At 48.8% G+C, this 25,149-nt stretch overlaps 1 protein-coding gene across 1 annotated transcript in view; it reads left to right on the plus strand.

Annotated features, from left to right (window-relative positions):
* KCNU1 (potassium calcium-activated channel subfamily U member 1) overlaps window positions 1–25,149 on the plus strand; it is a 244,552-nt gene that overhangs the window by 44,077 nt on the left and 175,326 nt on the right. Inside the window, exon 8 of the mRNA XM_075601398.1 lies at window positions 7,036–7,111. Coding sequence (XP_075457513.1) covers window positions 7,036–7,111 — 76 coding nt within the window. The remainder of the gene's footprint in view (window positions 1–7,035; window positions 7,112–25,149) is intronic.

Consider the following 25,149-nt stretch of genomic DNA (forward strand, 5'->3'; position numbering starts at 1 on the left):
CCCTTGATGTTACTTAAGAACACCTCCAACCCCCTTGGTGATAGATGCACACAGTCCCTTCTGTGCCAGCTGCACTCCTTGGTGTCAGTCTCTCTGCGCTTTAAGAGTTTTACCGCCGTTAGAGGATGAATTTTGCCCATGGCCTTATTTACCTTCCTCCTAGCTTTCTCTTTCCGTGGCCCTTTTAAAATTCGCTTTGGAATAATTACAGACCAATTGATTAAAACCTCACTCCACAGCGCCTTCAAGCGGGCGCATTCCTGTTGTAACCGATAAATCAACTCTAGTGTTTTGTTGTTGGCTGGGTCGTTCCCCCCGAGGTGTAGCAAAATAACATCCGGTTTCACCTGAAATTCTGCTCATGCCTTGTCCAGAGCCTATTACAGATCAATCAAGCACCTTCCTCTCTTCCCAAGCCAACGCCAATTCACCCCCTCCCCCGTACACCACAGCTGCTGGCCGCACCGCTGATCCTTCGCCCATACGTGCGCCCACTGAACGAAGGAATGACCCATGATCCACACTTCCAGGGTCCTTGTGCAGCTGTCTACTGAGAGGGAAAAACATGTTAATCTTCTTGCCTCCGCACGTTGCTGTGCCCTTTGGCCCTGATGTAACCCCCTATAGGCACTGGGTTTCCACCTCCCCGGTTTCTACATTTGGTCCGGCATACAGCCGTTCTCAGCTGCCGCTGTAGCGGCACCAATTCTAAAGCAATGGGTACCAAATACACTAGGATCCATCCCCCTTAGCAGCAAGGCACCGCCTAAAAATGCTTTGAAATTGGTACCTTGTGAGTGGTGTTGCGTCCTGATGGATGAGGAAATTGCCCCCTACCTTATGCCTGTGCCTTACGCACCCCTTAATCAACGCCACTGGGCAAACTTCCGTTATTCTCCATAGTGAGGAGGACGCACGCTCCCCTTCCCGCTTGGTCGGGTTTAGACCTGTGAATCTTGCACGCCACCGACGTAGCATTGAGAATCCTGCTCGCGAAAAAACAAGCCCGAACCCTGGCTTGTTTAAGATAACACCACTAGCTCGCCAACCCTGAAGGCACCAAAGAAAGCCGCGGCAAATGCTACTCTGAACAGTCCCCTTTTCCGCTGTATTGAAACATACTTTTTTTTTTTTTTTTTTGCCATCATCAATACCTGAAGCCTGTCTAGTGTTACCGGATCCCTACCGTCAGTTCGCTTGGCTTCGCCCCTATCCCAGCCTATGAGGATACTCCTTACTATGAAATCCTTAGTTATGTCCTTGCGGTTGTGGAGCTTCAGGAAAAAGCCAAACCTGCCAACATGGCCCCAACACTGGTCCGCGTCGCCCCTGCTGTCTTCAGGGCCTGTAGGAAGCCACTGATTCGCGCGCTGCTACCTCACTTACCCTCAACCCGGTACTTTTGCTTGAATGCTAGCCACGTGTGCCAAATCCGGAGATAGGTTTTCTAGGTGCGTGGGGCTAGCGACTTCTAGACCAGGTCCATTAGTCCGATATCCCTATCTGCCACAGGTGACGTGGGCATGTTAGACCTGTGGCACTAGCCGCTGCTTGCCTAAACGCTGTCCAATATAACCGTGGTAAGGTGTCTGCTATCACGTTTAATCTCCCCGGGACAGGCTTAGCGTTAAAGTTGATGTTGCTGCGCATGCAACGCAGCACCAGCCTCCGCAGCAGCCGGATCACTGGGCTTGATGTTGCAGAGAGGCTGTTTACTGCACCCACCACCCCAAGGCTGGGACCAGAATATGATGTGTTTGTTACTCAGCTCCTTAGCCCAACGCTCTACCGCCACTATGATGGGACACAGGAAGGCGATATACTTTATTAAATCCACATCTACCCGTGCCTGGGGCCGTGGTTCTGCGCACCATTCCCCCTTTGAGGTACGAACCCTGTCGCGTCTGAACAGCTCTAGCTCCTGGTTACTACGGCCCCTTCTATCCATAGCTTTTGCCATTAAAGTCCTGGAGGAAAGCTTCCCAGGCTCTAAGTTCCTTAGTGACCCTGAAGCGGTGCAGCGGGTGGGATAACCCGGCGGTCGACCTCACTAATTTCCTGCTGAAAATCCTGCCCATGGGTATGAACCTACATGCGAAATTTAGGAGCCCGAGCAGTGCCTGCATCTGCCTTAGTGTAACCTTCCTAGCACCCTTGCGAATGGGGGGGGGGAGGGCTTGTACCAGGGTTTTTATTAAAGTCACAGCATTCTGATTTCCTTGGCTTCCCCAGTGGTTGACTAGATGGAGGGAGCCAATTTCTCTGGTGTTACCCGGCGAACCCATAAGTCAAGGCCCTTCAACACTAGAGTCTAGGCGCAAAGTTCACCTTTCCTGTCTTGCCTCTAAATTCTTCATGGGCAAGCTACCCAGCTACCTGAACAAGCTCCTCACCCCTACCACTTGCAGCACTTATCACCTGAGATCAGACTCCAAAAGACTATTCATGGTCCCAAGTCTCAACAAAGTATCCGGACGTTCCTCCTTCTCCTTCCGTGCACCCCAAAACTGGAACAACCTACCAGAGACTCTCACATCCACCACCAGTTTAAATTCTTTCAAATCGAAGGCTGTCTCACATTTTAACCTGGTCTGTAACTGTTTCATACGCTCATAATATATATTTTCTTTAACTGTGCACGCAATGTCTTGTATATAATGTATACCCTGTTCATTTATGTAACTGTACTTGTAACCATGTATTATTTGTTTTACTCTGTGCCCAGGACATACTTGAAAACGAGAGGTAACTCTCAATGTATTACTTCCTGGTAAAATATTTTATAAATAAATTAGTACCGAATTGGAACGGGGTTCCCATGTATCTTGTGCCTAAACATTTGTACCATGCTGCGCCCCCATATGTTTTATATGTGTTGTATATAAGGTCTATGTATTTAAGAATATTCAAACCCTCCTCTGGGTGCTTCTCTACCAGGCAGCTGGCTGACGCCAGGTAACCTCTTAGCCAGTTGTCACTGGTTTTATGCTTATTAGCGCTCTCATCGCCTGCTGCCTTTGCTTTTCCCCTGGCCTGTAACCCCTCAGTAGAAAGGTCGTACATGTCCGTGACTTCACTTATTATCTCACTTTGGGTGTAACCCGACTGGAGAGAGGTCATGGCGCAGGCATGCGTGTACTTCCCCTTCATCGCCGATGCTGTCGTCCTTATTTTTGGGGCCTTCCTCTCCCCGCTGCCCCTCTTGGCCTAGCCTTAAGTGATCGGTTCATCACTACTAGCTCTCTTTAGGAATTTATACCTGGGGGCTAGTGTAATTGCGCTGCGCTCTCAGACTCTGATATGTCGCTGACACTGCATCGCTATTATCCGTACTTGACTAGTATTTATTTCCTTACCTGGAATCTCATCGCTCTGGTTGCTTGCGCTGACCTGGACCTGAAGCGCGCCGACTGGACTCAGCGTCTGTCCACCTTCTCGCCATGCACTGGTGAAAGGGGTAGGGGCCCTGGTCCACCTCCCAGGTGTGCGATGTCCACCCATTGGCCGACGCTTCCTGCGAAAACTGAGAGAACCCGGTCTGCGACCCCCTGCGGGATCCAGGGTCTGGGTCGCCTTAAATCCCCCCACCCGGTTAATCTGCCCTGAAAAGTGTGCCCCATGTGTAGGAGGAGCAGGGGCCCCCCGATGGCTGTGGCGGTTATAAATAGAACCGCCCGAGCCCCTGCCAGCTGGAGGTAGGTAGGTGGTTGGGTGTGACCTATGGTGTTATATTTAATATGGGTGTGACATATGGTGGTACATTTAATATTGGTGCTTCATGGCTTTAATAATTCTAGTCCCAGTTCCCCCTGCAGTGTGAGTGGTGAACTTGAGGTTGCCCTGAGGGGTGAATTTGAGGTCGCCCTGCAGTGCTGCCAGGGGCCTCATGGTGGCGCTGTTGCAGGGGAGGGCTGAGGTAAAGCCTGCCTCTGCAGACCTCACTGACCTCCTGTCCCTTTAACAACCCCCCCCCCCCACGCATAGCTGAAGCAGCAGCCAGTGCGGGAATCCTGGGAGGGAGGAGCAGCCCAGGAGTCCACGCGGGAGTCCTGAGAGGGAGGTGAGTGATAGCAGTGGGGGAGCTTGTGGCTATCGGGGGGCGATCAAGAGGGGGCTTGTGGTGATCGGGGGCAGGTGATCGGGGCGGGTGATCGGGGGGGGCGATCGGGGGGGGGCGATCGGGGAGGGGGGGGGCTTGTGGCTATCGGGGAGTGATCAGGGGGGGCTTGTGGTGATCGGGGGGGGGGGTTGCGGTGGTCGGGGTGCTCTCCCATCTATGGTCCCCGGGGTGGTGAGGCGGTGCGCAGGATGGGGGCAGGGCCGCGCCGGGGCAGGGGAGGAAAAACCCTCTTCATTATACTAGTACTCCGGGAGGGAGCGTGCTGCAGCGCGGGCCTGGGGGATGAGGGAAGAGCGGACCCGCGGATGGTAGCTGGGCGGCTGGTGGGGGTCCTGACGGGGGGGGACGCGGTAACCCAGGCCTGGGGGCGATGTGGCCCGGCGGGGAGACAGGTCACGAGGCGGAGTGACCTCGCAGAGATGCAGGCCTGGAGCCGGCGGGGGCACAGGCTGGGAGGGGGCACAGGCCGAGAGGGGGCCGGATGGGGGAAGGTATAAGGGCATGAGGTGGAGGGGACACGGGAGCACGGTGGGCTGCCAGCAGGTGCCTGCGCTTGGCGGGGGGGCTGGGAGGACTGTGGAATGGGGCCTGGGGATACCTGCCTGCACCTCAGCGCTGGGATCTGCGTGGGGCAGGTACACTTACCGGCTCCTCCGGTGCAGCAGCATCAGCAGGCTCCTCATGCTCATGGGTGAGGCTGGCAGGACTCGGGGTCTTCATCCAGCGGAGAGCTGCTGTAGTCACTGCGGCCCTCCCTCGTGGTCTGAGAAATAGCAGCGCAGCAGCCAGCGTTCCTGTAAGGGGAAAATTCCGTTAGCTCTGTCTCTCTCCCCTGGGGCCCCACTCTTTATACCCACTCCCCCCTCCCCCTGCATGGGAGGGGACAAGCAGCCTTCCCACTCCGTGTGGGAAGGGGGAGGGGGGGTTTGCCGACCCCCCCTCTCCCAGCTCTCGCCAATCAGGACGTCGCAGCCCTTAAGGAGCCTACGACCTCATGCCGGGGCCTCTGCCTCTTCAAATGCGCTGCTCTGTAATCTGTGAATTTCAAAACAACGGCATTGTTGTAGTTTTTGAGTAGCTGAACATGATAAGCAGATACAAATGAAAATACAAATTGATGGTGATAAAATCCAGTGACTTCTCTTACCAAACGTTTGGAATCCTTATTACATATGATTTAATGTTTTTCTTTTTTGTGGAAGTAAAGCTGTTGAAACCTAAATGTTCCAACATCTTCACTCAAAATAAAATGTGTATCAGTTATGTTAATGCCTACAGTACATTCCTGAACTGTAATTAAATATAAATATGATTCATGAAAGTGAACATGATTAGCAGTTCTAACTATTTCATGTTTAAAATCGTTTTAATTGGAAATTATTTCCATGTATTATTCATTTTTCCATTGGTTTAGGAGGCTCTGACTATTGTAGGTATTGTAGGTATTGTATTTCTGCAGCAGCAACTGAGATTTATACGTACTGGTGCCTTGAGAGACAAAAAAGGTTGAGAACCACTGCTCTAAGCTGTACTGTATACTGTATGTTAAGGTCCAATTGTTCTGTCCCAGGCTAACGGTAGCTAATAAGTTGAGACAGGCAGTTTACTCAATTCCTTCTCCTATACAAAAATGGAGTGAAGTATTTATTATAATAACAAACAGAAATAAAAAGAGGAAAATGTTTTGGGGATGTATAAAAATAAGGAGTATTTAAGAAACAAAGCTCTCACAGGGAGAACCTTAGCAGAGGCAGCAATCTCTAAAAGAAACCACTACAACGCAGAGCTAGAAAGAAAGAGTTTGGCGTGTACCAAGGGACAGGTAGAAAGGAACGGCCCAAAGCTTGAGGAGTAGAGAGAGGAGGATGGGGGGGGGGGGGGGTTGCTAAGGCAACAGACAAAACCAGAAGAGAACTGAATAAGAGACAGACCACCTATAGACTTTCCTGAAAAGTTTTATGATATAGATCATGCACCAAGTAATAGCCCTTCTTTGCCCAATCCCTATTTTATTGATGCCTCTCTAGAGATATGTATTACAGAATTGAACACCGTATTCTAGGTGAAGTCTGAACAATAATCTAAAAAGTGGCATCACCACCCCTAGGTTTCTGCTTCTAATACCTCTCCCTATATAACCGGACATAATGCTTGTACTCATAGCAGGTTCCATTCCATAAAACAAACACACACCCCTGCAAGATCTAATCCCAACACCTACCATATTGGATGTAGCATTGAGTATGTTTGACTTTTGTTGTACCCATTCCACTAGAGTAGTTGACATTATAGTGCCATTAATCCAGTATTCTGCCTTTGGATTTTTGTCCCCCAAGTGCATTATTTTGCACTTTTTGGTACTGAATTGTAGTGGCCACTCTCTTAACTAGCCCTCTAATATAACTATTTCATTAATCATTTTGTTACCTCCTGGAGTGTCAACTCACTCAAATTGTAGTATCAATAAGCTTGTATAGAGATGTGCGAGCATTCGCTAAATTTCATGCTTTTTCCCCCAAATTCAAATTAGCGCACAATTTTTCGCAAATTAGGAAGCTTAATTAATTAATATCACCAGACAGTGCGAGAAGCATGATGCGTGTCTGTGCCCTATATATAGTCTCAGCATTAACTGAATCTAGAGATTTTAGAGAGTGCTTGATTTAATACTTGGCCAATCGCTTGCCAACTCTGACTCAGCTGCTGCTTTTTTTTCCGACTCAAAAAGAGCACATTTTGCATAGTTTGTGATCTCATTCAAAAATGTTACGCACATCTCTAGTTCTATTCCTGTAAATATACACCTTTGAACAGAGAGGTGGAACTGGAGGTTTGTAAATTAAAGAGTAGTGGTACTGTGCAGCCCCTGTATAATAACAACCAGTACTGATGGCTCCTCTCTTCTCCCCTGACAGCACTGTTATCAAGTTGTCCAACCTCCTGGCTGTTTTCCTCAGCACCTGGCTAACAGCAGCTGGATTTATTCACCTGGTAAAAATCCTATCTCTACATCTCCTTTGTTATGTGGAAATCGATCGCACATGGCTGGCTCACCAGGCTGAGCAAAGCTACAGAGAGTGCTTTGTAAGGGGGGATCTGTTTGTCTCTTCCTCTGTTAATAACCCTTTGATGCCAGAAAGGCCGGCGGCACAAACTTTAAAAACAAAGACAACCTAAAGTAATTTGTATTTTAAAATACATTTTAAAATCCCTTTGTTTTCTTTGTAGTAGAGACTCTGAAAGGGAAATTGCCTGTATTGTTTTTTTCTACCTGATTCTTTAGCTAATCAGATTCATGCTCACCATGTTATTGTAGCATACAGTAGCATTGCGTTATCTTCTACTGACTTTAAGTATGTGTAACACACCTTGCCCGGCACAAAAGGAGTTTTATATCGAGTTGCATGTACAGTATATACTTGGTTGTGCAGCTTAGACTCTCATGCTGTACCTTGTTATGGTGCTGGGTCTGTGCAGGCTGGGCATAGATATGTATGTAGCCCTGTTTCCTATTGAATACAGTGCGCTATCAATGCTGTGTAACCTGTTGGCTCGCAGGGACTGAGCCTCCGCCACGGAGAGCCTGGGGCAGCTTGTATGAATACGGATAACCTCTTACTTGGTGCAGCGCCTTCACCTGCGATGGCTCCCAGCCGAGTGGAAGTTGTTCCTCGCAAGACAATAATATATCACACACACACAGCATATAAAAGTAACCAATGACTTTACTAACGCAACCATAACCTTGCATATCATCAACAGGTGTCCCTCCCTAGAGGAGACACTATACTACTGCGTCTCGCAGGACGCGACCCCTTCACCGTGTACTCACACTGTGTGCAGTTCCCCCACTCAATATTGCCCCACCCCCAAAGTGAGGTATATGTGTGTGACTGCGCAGCCGCTATGTTCGGATATGAATATATGTATATAGTTGGTGCACTTGATGATGTTACCTGCCGAGCGCTCGGGCGCTCGGGCCTGCCAAAGAACTTCAGAAAAGGATCAGACGACGAATGACTTCCAGGAATACCTTCCGGGGCGATCCCACCCGGTTGGCTGCTACTGTGCGGCCGAGGTCTGAGCCCAGACCTCTGGTATGATAGTGCAACAGTCTCTAAATATACAACTCTCCTGCTGATGCTAAGGGTCTGTGTCCTATCTGATGGCCAGTCCCTACTTCCGCTCCACTCTACGGGGACACAGGGCCTAACTGGGCCGGGGTATGTGGCCTAGTGCAGGGGCTGTTGGCCTCCCTACACATAGCGCTCCTCTTCCTTCCTCCTCCCGCTCGGTTCTGCCTGGCGTGCTCCCCTGCGCAACCTTCTAAACCTTCCTCCCGCTATTCCAGCCACCCTATAGGCTCCCTGGCGTCATCTGGTCTCGCTATGGCTGCTGGGACTCGTAATCCCGTACACTCCACCCTATAGGAGCAGCTCCTCTTTCACGGGCTCTTGCAACCTCTTACTGCGCACGCGCGACCTTTGCTCCCTCACCACCTACACGGCTTACCGCGCATGCGCGAACACCAACATGGCGGTGCCCTATATTCGGGTCACTGCGGAGCCTCCGATGTACCGAAGCACTCCCTGCACAATGCAACCTTCCTATGCTTCCCCGCATACGGAGATAAGTGTAAACCTGGGGAATCTGGCTACATCCTCCCCCCTATGGACTCCAACGACCCCGCTTGGAATACTAGAACAACAACTACACAACGTTTATATAATAAAAATGCATGAATACATACAACGATACATCTCACACTCTAAGGTTATACATTTCACTGAACATAACGATAACTGACTTTACTCGATTACGAGCCCACTACTGAGCCTCATAATGGGGTGCCCCGAACTGATCATAGGTCATCCTCATTGGAGGCTGCCCAACTCCCTGGTTCCGCCGTAATTGTTCTTCGGTCACTCCCTCGGGAGAATGACTATTATAGTCCTGAGGCTCAGCCTCTTCCCTGGTGGGGGTTACAGTCTCTACATGATCATTGGAAGACACAAAACATGGACTCTGTGGGTCCAAAGTAGAATTCTCGAGAGCCACCGTATTTGGCGTTTGTTCACCGAGCTCTTTTCCCGTAGCTCCTCCAGGAGATGCTCGTCGCGTCTGAGGTCCCCTTTGAGAGGGACCCTCCTGGTGGTCTTCATAGGCCTTATTATTGTCAGTCTCTTGACCACCCTCGCCCGAGTTCGTTTCTCCATCCAACGGAGTGGCTGGTATTTCGGGCTCATCCTCTCCCACTTGCGGAATAGGAAGCAGATGGTTTCTGTGCCATACCTTTACCCGGCCCTCCGAGTCCTTGATACGATAGACCGGGAGGCCAGGCATCTGCGACTCTACTTCATAGACTCCTTCTCTCCACCGGTCAGCCAGCTTGTGTTTTCCCGGTACTCCCAAGTTACGGAGAAGTACCGCATCTCCAGGTTGAATGTCCCAATGTTTAACTTTGTGGTCATAGCGTTTCTTGTTACCAGCATTCAGCTTTTCCGTAGATTTTTCAGCTTGCTGATAGGCCTATTGCAGGTTCTCTTGTAGTCTCTGCACATATTTGAAATGCGTGGCGTTATGAACCCCATCAGTGGAGACCCTTAACCGTATGTCTACCGGCAGTCGGGCTTCTCTCCCGAACATCAGAAGGTGGGGCGAAAATCCGGTAGATTCATGTCTGGTACAGTTGTATGCGTGTAATAGCGTTTCCACATGTCTACTCCACTCAATCTTTTGCATTCCCGTTAAGGTTCCTAGCATGTCCAGTAACGTGCGATTGAACCGTTCGGGCAGGTCGTCCCCTTCAGGGTGGTACGGGGTGGTTCGTGATTTGGTGATGTGTAAGATCTTTAGTAATTCCCGGATAAGTTTGCTCTCAAAGTCTCTGCGCTGATCAGAATATAGTCGGTGGGGGAGCCCATAATGTATGAAGTATTTTTCCCAAAGCACCTTGGCTACCGTGATGGCTTTTTGGTCTTTTGTCGGAAAGGTTTGCGCATACCGGGTGTAATGGTCTGTGATGACCAGCACATTGCCGATTCCCTGGCTATCCGGTTCAATACACAGGAAGTCCATGCATACTAAGTCCATGGGACCCGTACTTTTCAGATGACCAATTGGGGCGGCTCTGGTGGAAAGTGTTTTGCGTTGGATGCATCGGCTACACCGTCAACAATGCTACTCCACAGCCTCCCTCATTTTTGGCCAGAAGAACCGATCTCTCACCAGTCCAAAGGTTTTGTCAACGCCCAAATGGCCATGTTCGTCATGTAATGACCGTAACACCAAGTATTGTAGCATTTTAGGTAGGGCCAGCTGCCTCCTACTTGGATGATTATGATACTCCACAACCCAGTATAATAAATTGTCCTGTATTTCGAATTTATCTGCTTCTCGCATCAGAATACCCCCCACACCGCCAGGGCGTGTATGAGTAGATCGGTACGGTTTCTCTGGATAGCGTGGCGGATGGCACCGGCTATTGGGTCAGGAACCTGGTAACGCACCATATCTTTCCAGGATATGAGCTTGTCAGGGGTGATGTGCATGCTGCTGGGGTCCCGGTACGCAGCCGGGATGGCTTGGGACGCACACCCTAGAGAATCTGCCACCCTTAATTCAGAAAGTGCGACTTGATCATTAACTATGGCTGCAGTGCAGCACAGAGCCCGCATCCCGGGACGTCGGGGGTGGCGACCAGTCCCGGTCTTCTGAACAGCACATCGGCCCCCACATTCAGAGGGCCCGGTTTGTATTTCAAGGTGAAATTGTAGTTGAAGAGGGCGGACAACCAACAATGCCCAGCCGCATCCAGTTTAGCTGAAGTTATGATATACGTGAGGGGGTTATTGTCCGTTCGCACCTCGAATGTGATTTCATAGAGGTAGTCATGAAGCTTGTCTACGATGGCCCACTTTAAAGCGAGAAACTCGAGCTTATGCGCGGGATAGTTTTGCTCACTGGGCGTCAGACTGTGACTGATGTAGGCTACTGGTCATATCTCTCTGGGTGTTTCTGATGCAGGACTGCCCTTAGTCCACTGAGACTAGCGTCCACATGTAGGATATAGGGTTGCTCGGGGTCGGCATAGGCTAATACCGGGGCAACTGTCAGACTCTGTTTCAGATTCAGGAAGGCCTGTTCGCACTCTGTAGTCCACTTGTCCCCGAAGGACTGTCGTGCAGAGGTCGCCTTTCGTCCCGTGTCTTCTGGATATATTTTTAGAAGACTGTTGAGGGCCTTGGCCCGACAAGAATATCCCTCCAGAAATTTATGATAGTATCCGCAGAACCCCAAGAAAGAGTGCAATTCTACCACATTATCGGGTTGTGGCCAGCTTACTACGGCTTCTTTCTTGGCAGGGTCGGTGTGTCCTACATAGGTCACTGAGGTCCTACAGAATCAGCATTTATCCAAGGACAACTTGAGTCCCTCTTGGGCGAGACGGTCGAGTACCTTCAGGAGTCGGGTCTCATGTTCCTCCAGTGTTCTGCTGAAGACGATGATGTCGTCCAGATACACCAGACATTCTCTGGGGTTCAAGTCCCCCAAAGTTTTTTCCATCAGTCGCTGAAAGGTGGCCGGCGCTCCACAAATGCCCTGTGGCATGCGAGTGAATTGATAGAATCCCAATGGACAGATGAAGGCAGTCTTCTCTTGGTCCGCAGGTCTCATGGGCACCCGGTAGTACCCGGACCTTAGGTCCAACCCAATGAACAATTTGCTTCCATTGAGGGCATTTAGGATCTCTTCTATGCGGGGGATATTATACTGGTCAGGAATTGTGCGATGATTCAGGGTCTGTAATCCACACACAGCCTCACAGTCCCATTCTTTTTCCTCACCACCACGATGGGGAACACGTAGGGGCTCCTTGACTCCGTGACAATTCCGGCCTCCTCCATCTCGTGAATCACGGCCCGTTCATCATCGACATCCCTAGGGGCGATACGCCAGGAGCGCTCATGAAAGGGGGTCGTGTCATTCATCCGAATGGTGTGCTGGACACTATGACTGCACCCCACATCCATTTCCCCAGTAGAGAAGTCGTCACGTCTGTCTTCTAACTTGCCCCGTAATCTCTCTCTCCACTCCTCGGGCAGCCCGGGCGACCCGAAGTCGAATTCTAGCCCTTCTGGGGAGCATCCAGCTCGGGCGGTCTTGACCTGAACGGGCTCATCAACTAGACTGACCGGGTAGATCCGACCCACTTTTTGTCCCGCATCTATAGCCATGGTGAAGGGGGATAGGTTCTGCACCAACACATAGATGCGACGAGGAATGGCAGCGGGCCAATCCCAAAACTCAGGTACTATTCGGTATCCTCTTCGAGCATCTTCTTCCGGCGTGCTCTCCAATGAGAAGAGATGCTCTGTGTCTTCACGCTCGGCATATGAGCACCAGGCCGGCATTCTCTGTGCTGCTCCCGGTGGAATTTCCGTTAAGCCGGCTCTGCCTTAGAACAACAGTCCGTAACTCTCTGGGACCGAGGCTGGGGGGTCCTTGCCCACCTGAACAAGCTGCAGTTGGAGACTGGACACGGGCAACTCATTCGTCTCTTGCAAGTAGGCCCGGATAACAGCATGTACAATGTCTGCATTGGTCCCCAGAATGATCGGTTACTTAGGCAGGTCCTTGGGTTCCGGGCACACGAGGGCGTCTACGTTCATGGGGTTTGATTTCCCGGTGTTGAGCTGCTGAATCTCCAGAGACACCATCACAATGCCATCAATAGGGTAGTCTTCATTGCTCAGACCCCTCACTTTTATATGTTCGGCCGACTTCAGGGATTTTTTCTGGAGATGTTGATCGTAGAACCCTCGATAGATAATGGTCACTTGTGACCCTGTGTCCAGCAAGGCTGAGGAGTAGATGCCATCCACTAATACGCGTATGAGTGCCACTGGTCCCACTCGATTGTTCCAGTCTCGAGGACAGTCACAATCTCTGGGGGGAATCGGAGTGAGGTCATTGGGATTTTGGGATTCGGGGGAAGCCGGCGCCTCCACGGCCTCTCCGTCGGCAGCATACACTCCACAGACCATGGCATGGGACGTGAACTTCTTGGGGGAGGGACTCCGGTCACGAGATTCTCCCATCCGGCAGTCATAAGATATATGCCCCTTCTTCCCGCACTTGTAGCATGACAGATCACAGGGTGGCATATGACGGTTGTAGGGAGGAGAGGTCCTCCCCGAGTACTTCGGCCGCTCGGCCACAGGTTTGTCCGGAGGATCCTCCTTCTTCTCGCTAGTTCCCTTACTCTTGGGGTTGGAGACCCCTTTTGCTTTCGGCGAGGAGTGAAGCATTAGATGAGCCTCGTGCTCCTTGACTTGCTGTAACAACTTCGTGAATGTAGGGGGGCTCCCCCAGGTGAGGTTATCACGAATCATGTTGTCAATGAGGTGGTTAGGGCTGGACCCCCGCAGGTATTGTTTACGGAGATACTCATCCATTTGTGAGGCGGTAACGTACTTATGGTGAAGTAAGGGTCCCAATGCTATCTGTACTCGATGGATGTAGTCGACAAGTCTTCCCCTTCCGTCTGGTTAATGGCATAGTATTTGTCCCACAGGGCCCCATCATCTTCTGCCACACCATAGGCCTCCGTCAAGAATTCGACGATCATCCGAGAGGTCAATTCAGGATGTTGCTCTCTATGAATGCTGACCAGAGTAGACGCGGGGGGCCTCAAGCATTCCATGATGCGTTGGCATTTGACCGTGTCCGTACAGGACCATTCCTCCATTACACCCCTGGTGTGTTCTTTCCATGGGTCTATTCCATCCTCCCCCATCGGGACAGGCAGGGTCCCTGAGAAGGCTTTCAATTTCCTGTAATTTTGGGAGTGGGTAGCCAGAGTGAGTGCTTCTACTAAGGGTGGTAGACTGGGTGGGGCGGTCAGCTGGCCTACCTTGTCGTTAAGTTTCTGCAGCATATCCCTACATAGCCCAGCTTCTTCGGACGCACTGGACCCCAGATAACTGAATCCTGACCGGCAACTGCCGGCGTCACTGGCTGGGTAATTGGCAGAGGCGGAAGTATGACAATCTTCGCCGAGCACATCAGTGGGTATGTCCCAGAGTGGGTAGACAAAAGGGCTCCCATCAGATGGGGAATTGGGGAGCTGTAGGTATTGGGGAACAGGGGGCTCCAGTACCACTAAATTTCTACGACAATCAACTAGCAGGGTGTTCCACTTTGGGTCTTGGTCTATGAGGACATCCACCAGGCGGGCTTTAGAGAAACCTGGCAGTTGTCTTAGGGCCGTTTGTAATGTCTCTAAGGGCAAGGCCATAGGAACTTGACTCACGGCCACCACGTGGCGGGCGGGTGTTTGCATCTGCCGCGCCCATTCGCGCACGCTCTGACATGAGGGGAGAGTCATTCTAAATCATTTTTATTATCTACACTGTGGTTTGTTGTGGCTTTACATTGGGCTACTTAATTAGAAGGGTATATGGTTATTGCACCTATCACTTATTTGTATAGAGGTTAATTAATTGCGCACAGTATATTTTTGTTTATTCTGGACAGGTGGCTGGGTGAATTTAGAATTGGGGCACCCCGGGTCTGATCTCAGCAGCGCCTCCAAATGTAGCCCTGTTTCCTATTGAATACAGTACGCTACCAATGCTGTGTAACCTGTTGGCTCGCAGGGACTGAGCCTCCGCCACAGAGAGCCTGGGGCAGCTTGAATTAATACGGATAACCTCTTACTTGGTGCAGTGCCTCCACCTGCGATGGCTCCCAGCAGAGTGGAAGTTGTTCCTCGCAGGATAATAATATATCACACACACACAAACAGCATATAAAAGTAACCAATGGCTTTACTAACGCAACCATAACCTTGCATATCATCAACAGGTGTCCCCCCTAGAGGAGACACTATACTACTGCGTCTCGCAGGACGCGACCCCATCACCGTGTACCCACACCGTGTGCAGTTCTCACACTCAATATTGCCCCACCCCCAAAGTGAGGTATATGTGTGTGACTGCGCAGCCACTATGTTCGGATATGAATATATGTATATAGTTGGTGCACTTGGAGCGCTCGGGGCCTGCCAAAGAACTTCACAAAGGATCAGACGACGAATGACTTCCAGGAATACCTTCCGGGGCGATCCCACCCGGTTGGCTGCTACTGTGCGGCCGAGGTCTGAGCCCAGACCTCTGTTATGATAGTGCAACAGTCTCTGAATGTACAACTCTCCTGCTGATGCTAATGGGCTGTGTCCTATCTGATGGCCAGTCCCTACTTCCGCTTCACTCTACGGGGACTCAGGGCCTAACTGGGCCGGGGTATGTGGCCTAGTGCAGGGGCTGTTGACCTCCCTACACATAGCACTCCTCTTCCTTCCTCCTCCTGCTCGGTTCTGCCTGGCGTGCTCCCCTGCGCAACCTTCTAAACCTTCCTCCTGCTATTCCAGCCGCCCTATAGGCTCCCTAGCATCACCTGGTCTTGCTATGGCTGCTGGGACTTGTAGTCCCATACAGTCCACCCTATAGGAGCAGCTCCTCTTTCGCGGGCTCTTGCAACCTCATACTGCGCACGCGCGACCTCTGCTCCCTCACCACCTCCACGGCTTACCACGCATGCGCGAACACCAACATGGCGGTGCCCTATACTCGGGTCACTGCGGAGCCTCCGATGTACCGAAGCACTCCCTGCACACTGCAACCTTCCTATGCTTCCCCGCATACGGAGATAAGGGTAAGCCTGGGGGACCTGGCTACATCTAGATGGAACAATAATGGGCGCCAGGAACCTCTATAGTACAAACAAGAGCTTTATCGGCAGCTGTTGATAATTCTCTTCACAGAAAAAATATTACACAGATAAACTGGTGACATTACTGGGTTTCTACATCAATGCTTCTTCGATAGACAACTCTTACTCTTCTTACTCTAGGGAAGGACTAAGCATGTTCCTTCTCTTGTTAGCACCCTGAACAAGGTAATATCTCCTAAGTAACTAATAATACAGACACTGATGTAAACCCCCTTAGAGCCAGGCAGGGAGGGTTAGATATACAAAGATGACGGGGTAAAGCTAAAATAAACAGTGTTTGCACATCACATTAATTTTAATATTAAGACATTTTTTCTGTGTTTTTGGAGAGCAAAGTTGATGATGTCTTCAAATGATAAGTTACAAAGTTTGTCACTATCGATATACATGGTGCTTAAGGTCATATTGTATTGTATTGTATGTCTTTATTTATATAGCGCCATAATTGTACATAGCGCTTCACAGTAGTAATAAATGTTGTAATCATATAAATAACAAATAATATAAATAACAGGCCATTGGAAAAAGTGCTTCAGACATAAGAGTAACATTAAGGAAGAGGTGTCCCTGCTCCGAGGAGCTTACAATTTAATTGCTAGGTTGGAGAACGTACAGAGACAGTGGGAGGGAGTTCTAGTAAGTGCGTCTTCAGGGGGCCAAGCTTTATGTATCACGTGTCCAGGATTATCCAGTGCTACTCATATGCTTCTTTAAGCAAATGTGTCTTAAGGTGGGTCTTAAAGGTGGATAGAGAGGGTGCTAGTCGGGTATTGAGGGGAAGGGCATTTCAGAGGTGCCAATTTTATAGAGAATCTTCTTTTTCCCCATATCTTCTTTAATTACTATAAGATTTTAAAACTTGAAATGCTTGAATTTGTATCTATTTTTGAGGCGCTATGCTGTAGCTTAGTTAGCTTAGAGTAAGTCCGGCACTGGTGAAAATTGTTGATTGAGGCATTTTGCAAAAGAAGAGAAAATGAATACTATACCAGTTATCATTGCTGTGTTTGTAAACATTGTAATGTGAAGTTTAGGGTGGGTATTAAGGCCACCATTTCTGCATTATCTCTCTCTTACAATTCCCCTATTTTCTAACTGGTCCTTAGACAAAGTATGAAAACTTGATAGATTTTTATGTAACTATCATATCTCACAACCTGTAACAAATCTATGCTTCGGAAGAGAGTTATAGGTGCACTCACTTGACTTTGACCAGGTGCCTGAGGTGCACGGAAATTGTCCCAATGCGGGGAGATGAATATGGTGTATGTGTCCTGGTGTACAGTATATGTTCTCCAACTGAGAGAAGGAACCAGCACTCCAGGGGTCTCAGTAAAAAAGTGATATTTATTCCAGAGATTGAAGTTTCAGTTACCAACATTGACCTTTGTCAAGATACTGTAGTATCTGATACCCCTGGAGTGCCGGTACATACATCAACAAAGCTATGCTTCTTCGGGGCACATACAACAACTACAGTATGAACTACATTAAACATATCACTGTCTTTCACGTTACTCCTAATCGGGTCTGACCCGGAACCTGGCTGATTTTTCCTTTGTAACACCGACACCTCCAGACTGGGGTCAGGACATCTCTCTGATGTGGATTCTCTTTCCTTATCATTGACTTGTATTGGGGTAAGGTAATTTGTATCAGGAAGAATGTATCATTTCTTTCTCATTTAAAAGACACCATGAAAATGGGGATATTCAGCCGGTATTTGATATACAAATGGCGTGGTAACACATCTTTGGCGCCAAATCTACTTCTGGTCAGAAAAACAGCACCAGTGTTCATAAGTGTTTATAAACCTTTTCATTGTCCAGAGTCCTGCATCCTGGATTATCCACACATCCTTTTTAGATGCTTGAAAGAAAGATAGTCCTCCTTGGCGCTGGATCTCCGGATTAGTGCACAAGACAATATGAACATGTAAAGAAATGACAGAAAATTTGTCTCAGTGTAAATTCTTACAAGTATATACTCATGTAAAGCACCATAAAGTGAAATAATACATCAAATATTACAGGTGACCAATTACTCCTTAATCCCACACTGTGAAGAGATTAATTAGTGGTGAGCAGCGTATTCTTGACTGTGATATTCGCTGATGGGACGGTCTATATAGAGGGATACCTTAATAGCACCAGTGTTCATGCACGTGTATATAAACGCTGGAATACTTAACACTCCCTTCTAGGAGTATACTTGGGAGTAGTTCAAACAACCATTCATATAAAGAAAAAGATAAGTCACATAGAGCAATAATGTAATAAAAACGTTATAAAACATAAAACAGAGACTATTGAAATCTCACTCACAAAATACAAATAAAAAGTGTGCATTGGGTAAGGTAGATGTTTATCTGGACCCTCCAGCTTGAATCTTTGGAGCCTCTGCTGTCGGGCTGGATTTGGATGTCTGGCCGTGTCTCTCAGACTGCGTTGTTGCTCTGGTCCTTCCAAACACTTTGTGCACGTCACACATGGTGTCATTCTGACGCAACCATGTCATGATTCTCCAACGTTCAATGCCTGACGTCTCGGCATGCTGACTCGCTGGTCTCAACAGTTCCTGCACGGAGGTCTCCATCCCACTCTCCTCCGTCCAAGGCTCCTGGGTATCCTTACACTCCTGCGTCTGTGCAAATGTCACCCTATGCGTTTCGCGAATGGCTCTCCACTTCGTCAAGAGTAAAAAGATTAAAAATGCGGAGAGCCATTCGTGAAATGCATAGGGTGACATTTGCACAGAGTGTAAGGGGTGTGAGTGGGACACAGACTATATAGTCAAATTTGTAAATTGTTATGAGAGGGGACACAAGGCGAAAGCCTGCAAACTCAGTACTGAAACAATGCAATAGCATTGAACCTTATGCTTTGTGTTCCTAATATATGGGCCCTGGCCCAGAGGACCTCTTGAATAACCATCTCTGGGCATTTGTAAATGGTAAGAGGGTTCTGGCACTACTTGAATCAGGGAGTATGATTACCCTAGTGTCTGAATACTTGTTGCCAGAAAAATAGGTAAACAGTGTAATGTGTGCTCACCACAAACTGGACTAGACCGCAAGGCTGAGGTGGGGATGCATATAACCGCCGACATGCAACCGCGAGACCAGGTCCGGATTGCAGAGTCAGGGTCGTGTAGCCGGGTCAGGGTAGGATAATGTGGGTAGGTCGTAGTGCTTGCCGTAGTCAGGAGTTGGAGAGAGGAGAGTAGTCTAATCCGTAGCCATAGTCAAGGAGAGGAGAGAGCGGGAGTCCAGAAGTAAGCCAAGGTCCAGGGATACAGAATAGAGAAATCCAGGTACGAGCAGGGGTCACAAGGAAGGTCAGACAAGACACAGCTACAGCAATGATCAGCAAGCAGCAAGAACGGTACAGAAACATATGTTTTTGCTCAGCCAGTACTCTTGAGGCTGACTGGGCATATAAGGGTCCAGAGAACCAATGGGGAGGCCGTGGAGTGAGCTGATTAGAGATAGGTTGTATACTGATAGGTGGGAGCTGTTTGAGCGTCAGATGAGGAGCAGCTGAGAAGGATTTTACCTTTCCTCCTGGTGTGCATGTGGTAGGCGGTGTGCGGCGCCCGCGTCACTAGTGGAGCCGTCGGTGGTTGTGTCACAGGAGCGGAGTGCTGGAGGCGCCCCTCGAGAGAGCCATCTTCCTGCAGGGCAGTGTGTCCGCACGGACGATGTTCCGCGCGCGTCTGTCCTGAGAGTGTGTGACACGTCGGGGGGTGTGGCTTAGCCCCGACCCTGACAAACCGTTCACAAGGAGTGGCAATTTCATTGTATACATGGGAATAAATGTGAATATTCCATTGTTGAGGTTCTTTTTGAAACCAAGTTTAGTTCCTTACATTTCAGAGTTGGTATAGTACCCCAACAGCACATGATGTAATAATAGATACCAACTTTCCCCATTTTCTAAAAATGTGGCCCTCCTGTCATAATAGTGCCCAGAGTTCACCAGCGGATAAGAGGAGAAGCAAGTTTTTTCCCTGTTTTTGACATGGAGGTCGAGGAGAGCTTAAATACAAAGGAGGAACAGTGCTGTAAAATTCTCTTTCCCATGGCCACCTTGGTAGGGAATACCCCAAGTCAAGAAGCTGCAGTCTATCACCCCAGAACAGAATAAGACCTTTGCTGACCTAGAGGTCAGCTCTGGGTGTTTTAAGAGGACCCAGTGGAAAGATGTCAGCAAAGGGGAATATACGGACCAGAATAGAACTCCCGGCCAACCAGATATGTCACATTCCTACCCTTACCTAGAGGTAGAAAATGACCTAGTGTATTGGGTCGATAGGAGGAATTTCACTATACTTAATCAGTTGTAAGTCCCACGGACATTTCAAAACTTTGTATTAACCCTTGCACATAGGGGGGACATCTAGGGGCGGAAAAGACAAGCGAAAGGGTTCTCCGAAGGCTCTATTGGCCTGGGGTTCTGGTGGAAATTAAAAAATATTGTTCCTCGTGCCCAGAATGTCAGATCACTGCCCCGTTAAAAGCATACCGTAGCCCATTGGTACCCCTTCCCATAATAGAAGTACCATTTGATCGGATTGTTATGGATCTAGTAGGTCCACTAATAAAGTCTGCTAGAGGACACAAGTATATATTGGTATATATACTCCTGACGAAGCAGTGTGCGAAACGCGTAGAGATAGAGTTTTTGGAGAGAATTTGCGCATTGAAGGACTGGCAATCTACTGCAGACACCAGACCCATTTTGGCTTACCGCCCTCACCCGTGACGCGAAACCGGAAGTGACGCGACGGCAGAGACTGATGCGGAACTACACTGTGAGGTGCAAGTGCAAGTGAAGCACCGGGCAGCAGCTTCACACTCCATCACCCTTCTATCGGCGGTTCTCTCCACCACCCATCTTATTTATGGAAAATGTGAGTTTCCTCAATATTTGTGACTAATGCATATTTATAGTTCATACAGTATGCACTATTTGTGGCTTCTTTCACTTGCATATCATCCACTCCACTGAGAGGTATCCTGACCCCAGCTACACAAAGGGCTCCAGTCAGAGAGAGATGGATCTCTGACATGCAGTAACATAATACGATTTTTGTGAGTTCATTTCCTATATTGATTATCTTTCTAGCAGTGATCTACCATCTGCACTATATATATATTTTTATTTTTTTGCATATCACGAGTTTATCCTGCGCTCCTCCTCAAAACCCAAGAAAAAAAATATATTGGTAATATTAGATTGTGCCACCCGCTATCTGGAGGCAATTCCCTTATGTAGCCCTGTGTAATTTTGGGTTTACATGTCTTTCTCCTCCTGTGCAATAATCAGTGTTAAAAGGCAGGTTGCCAGGAGTAATCATGGGGTTTGCCCTCACCTCATATGCTGTGTATTATTTAGTGAAGGAAGTGACATCAGGCTCTGTGTCCACTAACAGTGACACAGGGGTGGTGCCTACAGGAGCTATATAACATGCAGAACTTCCTGAATTTAGTTTGTGTGCCTCACCATCTGAGTGAGGTGAGTCTATCCAGCAACCTGTCAGGGCTCTGGCAGTGTTTGTGGCCCTCCCTTTAGGGAGCGGTCTGGAAGACTATACCTCTTACTTCATTAGGGAGTAGGGGAAGAGTTAGACCTGCTTTCGGGGCCCTTGCCTGGGAGTGTAAGGTCAGGGACTTCCTTTGGGTTGAGAATGAGTGGCTAGACGACAAAACCACTATGATGGGTGGCTGTCCATGTCTACTGTTAATAAAGAATGCCAAAGAAAGATATCGCTTCTGTCCTGTTAGTGGAGTCACTAAGGAAGAAGGTGCACATAGAAGTTCTCTTTCAGAGACTCCTCCCTGCTACGCTTGGGATCTGGAAGAGATGGAGGCGCTGTACCATGGGTGAGTATAACTCAGCATTACCTCATAAGCCAGTCCTGATGCCATTCCCCTTAATACCATCAAGTGGGGGACTCAGGAGTCCTGTAAGCCAGCAGGTGCACCACACTATAGCCATGTGTAACCAGAGTAGTATTTTCCTATAGGGGCCAATCTGCGATTGTGGGGGGGGGGGGGGGGGAAACCCGAAACCCATTACACTTACACGTACATAACACTTCTGCCAAAAACATAGCAAAAAAGTTAATGCTCCTGTTTAGCCAGGTGGGAATTCATAAAGACATCTTAACCAACCAGGGAACCCCATTTATGTCCCAAGTACCAAAAGAATTATGTAAGTTCCTCAAAATCAAACACTTCAAAACTTCAGTCTATCATCCACAGGCAGATGTTCTAGTGGAACTATTCAATAAAACCCTAAAGAGCATGTTGCGCCGGGTGGTTGATAAGGATGAGAACCAATGGGATTGTTTATTGCCATACAGTGGCGGCCGCCTTTAACCTCCTGCGGCCGCCACCGCGGGATTTTTAAAAACGCGGGCAAATGCTGTGTTTTTTCGTCCGTTTTCGGCGCCGCGGGCGCTTTCAATGTAAAGCACCATTAGCGATTATGTGTCACTGCGGCAGACGCGCAGGAAACTCCGTGACAAACGGAGAACATCCCCGCATTTTTACGGGTAAGCAGGAGGATTAAGGGGCCGTGACAGTACCTATTATTGAAAAAAACAGAAAAAAAACAAGAGAAGAGCGCACACCTCATGGTGTAGTATATAAAATGTACTTGACAAGAAAAGATAAAATTGCACTTACAAGACGTTAGTGCAACCACTGAACGTAGATACTTCTGGGGTTTCTCAGAGTTCAGGCTTGACTGCACTGCTTATCTCCCCCTTTCCTGACGCGTCCGTCAGATCTGCTGCACCGGCACCAGCTGGGTTGTTCCCAATATTTGAAATAAGCAGCACCCTCTGAACTGAACTGGACTTTTGAACTCCATGATTTTATTATTTATATATGTAGCCCTGGTAAGAATTTAGGCTATAGATCTTTCTCCTACTGGTATAAGCCCTGCTAAGGGCAGGCCGCCAGTAGTTATCATGGGTTTCCCCCGCTTCAAGCCCTGGCCTGATTGGTGGAGGTAGGCCCCCTGACACTGTGTGGATGGCAAGAGACACAGGGGAGGGCCCTGCTGACATCATGATGCGCATGGCTGTCTAAATTTAGTTGCCTGTTCCTGTCAGTGACTGTTAGTTGAGTTCAAGTCCTAGTTGAGTTCTGTCCTGGGATCAGAGAGGTGTGTGTTTCAGGAGAATGAAGTGTTACATTGGAGGAGAAGCTCAGTGTAAAGGATTGGACTTCTGCTGAAGTGGATCCCAGTGGCAGGAACAGCAGGGAGCGAAGTCAGGAAACAAGCAGGGGTCCGAGGCAGGCGGCAGGTAGCGAAGTCAGGAAACAAGCAGGGGTCCGAGGCAGGCGGCAGGTAGCGAAGTCAGGAAACAAGCAGAGGTCGGCAACGAGGAAACTGGAACAGGAGGATAGCAATAGCTAGCACAGCAGTAAACACAGGAACCTTGCAGAAGCTAAGGAACCAGTATAAACAGGCAAAGAGGATCAGGAAAGGGAGGTTTATATAGGCAGGCTGGGAGGTGGAGCACAGGTGCAGAGGTGTCAGGTATCAGAGTCTGGAATGTTCCTTAGTTTAGCAGCAGCACTCCCAGTGGGCAAGTATAGGTACTGCAGGCTAGAACCAGACATTGAGTGGCAGCAGTCCCGGTGGCCAAGCATGGGAACAGCAGGCTAGAGAATATGACATTACTCCCCCCTCCCAAGAGCGTTCTCCGGACGATCCTTGATAGGCTTGTCTGGATATCTCCGGTGAAAAGCTTTGACTAGTTGCGGAGCATGTACAAAATCTTTGGGTTCCCAAGATCTTTCCTCTGGGCCATAGCCCCCCCAGTGAACCAGGTACTGTAGTTTCCCTCGGTGTAACCTGGAATCCAAAATTATCTCCACAATGAATTCCTCTTCGTTATCCACGAGGACGGGTTCAGGGGGAGGAAGTCTCCGTCCAGGAAACGGATTCTCACAGAAAGGTTTCAGCAGAGAAGAATGAAACACAGGGTGTATTTTGATGGTTTTAGGAAGCTCTAATCTGAAGGACACTGGATTTATTAGTGCTGAGATGCGAAATGGCCCGATGTATTTTTGGCCCAATTTAATGGTTGGAACCTTTAGACGTAGATTTCTTGTAGAAAGCCAGACTTTATCCCCGACTTGAAATTTTGGGGAGGGTCTGCGGTGTTGGTCTGCTGCTCTTTTGTACTTTACTTGAGTCTCACGAAGTGTCTCTTTGAGGGTCTCCTGGATGTCTCGCAGAGTCTCCAGTTTCTCTGTAACTGCCGGAATGGGGACGGAAGATGGAAAACGAGGAATAACGGTTGGATGAAATCCATAATTTGAGAAAAAGGGGCTCTTCTGAGTCGAAGAATGATGTGAATTGTTGTATGAAAACTCAGCTAATGGTAGGAAATCAATCCAGTCATCCTGGAGATGACAAACAAAACATCGTAAGTATTGTTCCAAAGTCTGATTGGTTCTTTCTGTCTGGCCATTGGATTGTGGATGATAGCCAGATGATAAATTTAAACGAATTCCTAGAGAGGAACAGAAGGTCCTCCAAAATTTTGAAGTGAATTGTACCCCTCTATCGGATATGATCTCATCAGGAGCCCCGTGAAGCCGAAACACCTCTTTCACAATCAACTTGGCTGTCTGGTCTGCAGAAGGAAGATTCTGTGCTGCAATGAAGTGAGCCATCTTTGTAAGTCGATCCACCACTACCAGGATGGTATTATGTCCACTTGATCGGGGCAGGTCAACAATAAAATCCATTGATATGGACCCCCAAGGACGAGTTGGAACCGGAAGGGGCTGCAGTAAACCCACAGGTGATGCTCGAGGGGTCTTGGTCCTAGCACAAGTCTCACAGGAGAGGACATAGTCTTTAACATCTTGTGCTAATTTAGGCCACCAAAAAGAGCGAGACAACAGTTCCTGTGTCTTGAGGACACCTGGGTGACCAGCGGGTCGGGAGTCGTGCATTAATTGGAGCACCTCTAATTTTACCTCCTTAGGGACGAACAGACGATCCTTATAGTTCCAGAGACCATCACATAGAAATAGTTCTGCTTCCGGAGGAGGGTTTTTAAGAAAAGAGTCATTTGAGTAGGCTCCCTTTATTCGTGTGAGGAGATCGGTGGAGAATGTGACGCCCAAAAAATTTCTTTTAGAAAGAATAGTTTCTTTTTGCTCTTTGTCTGAACTAGGATTAGGAAAGGACTGTGACAAGGCG

Source organism: Ascaphus truei, chromosome 5, assembly GCF_040206685.1.
Source record: "Ascaphus truei isolate aAscTru1 chromosome 5, aAscTru1.hap1, whole genome shotgun sequence".
Lineage (NCBI taxonomy): Eukaryota > Metazoa > Chordata > Amphibia > Anura > Ascaphidae > Ascaphus > Ascaphus truei.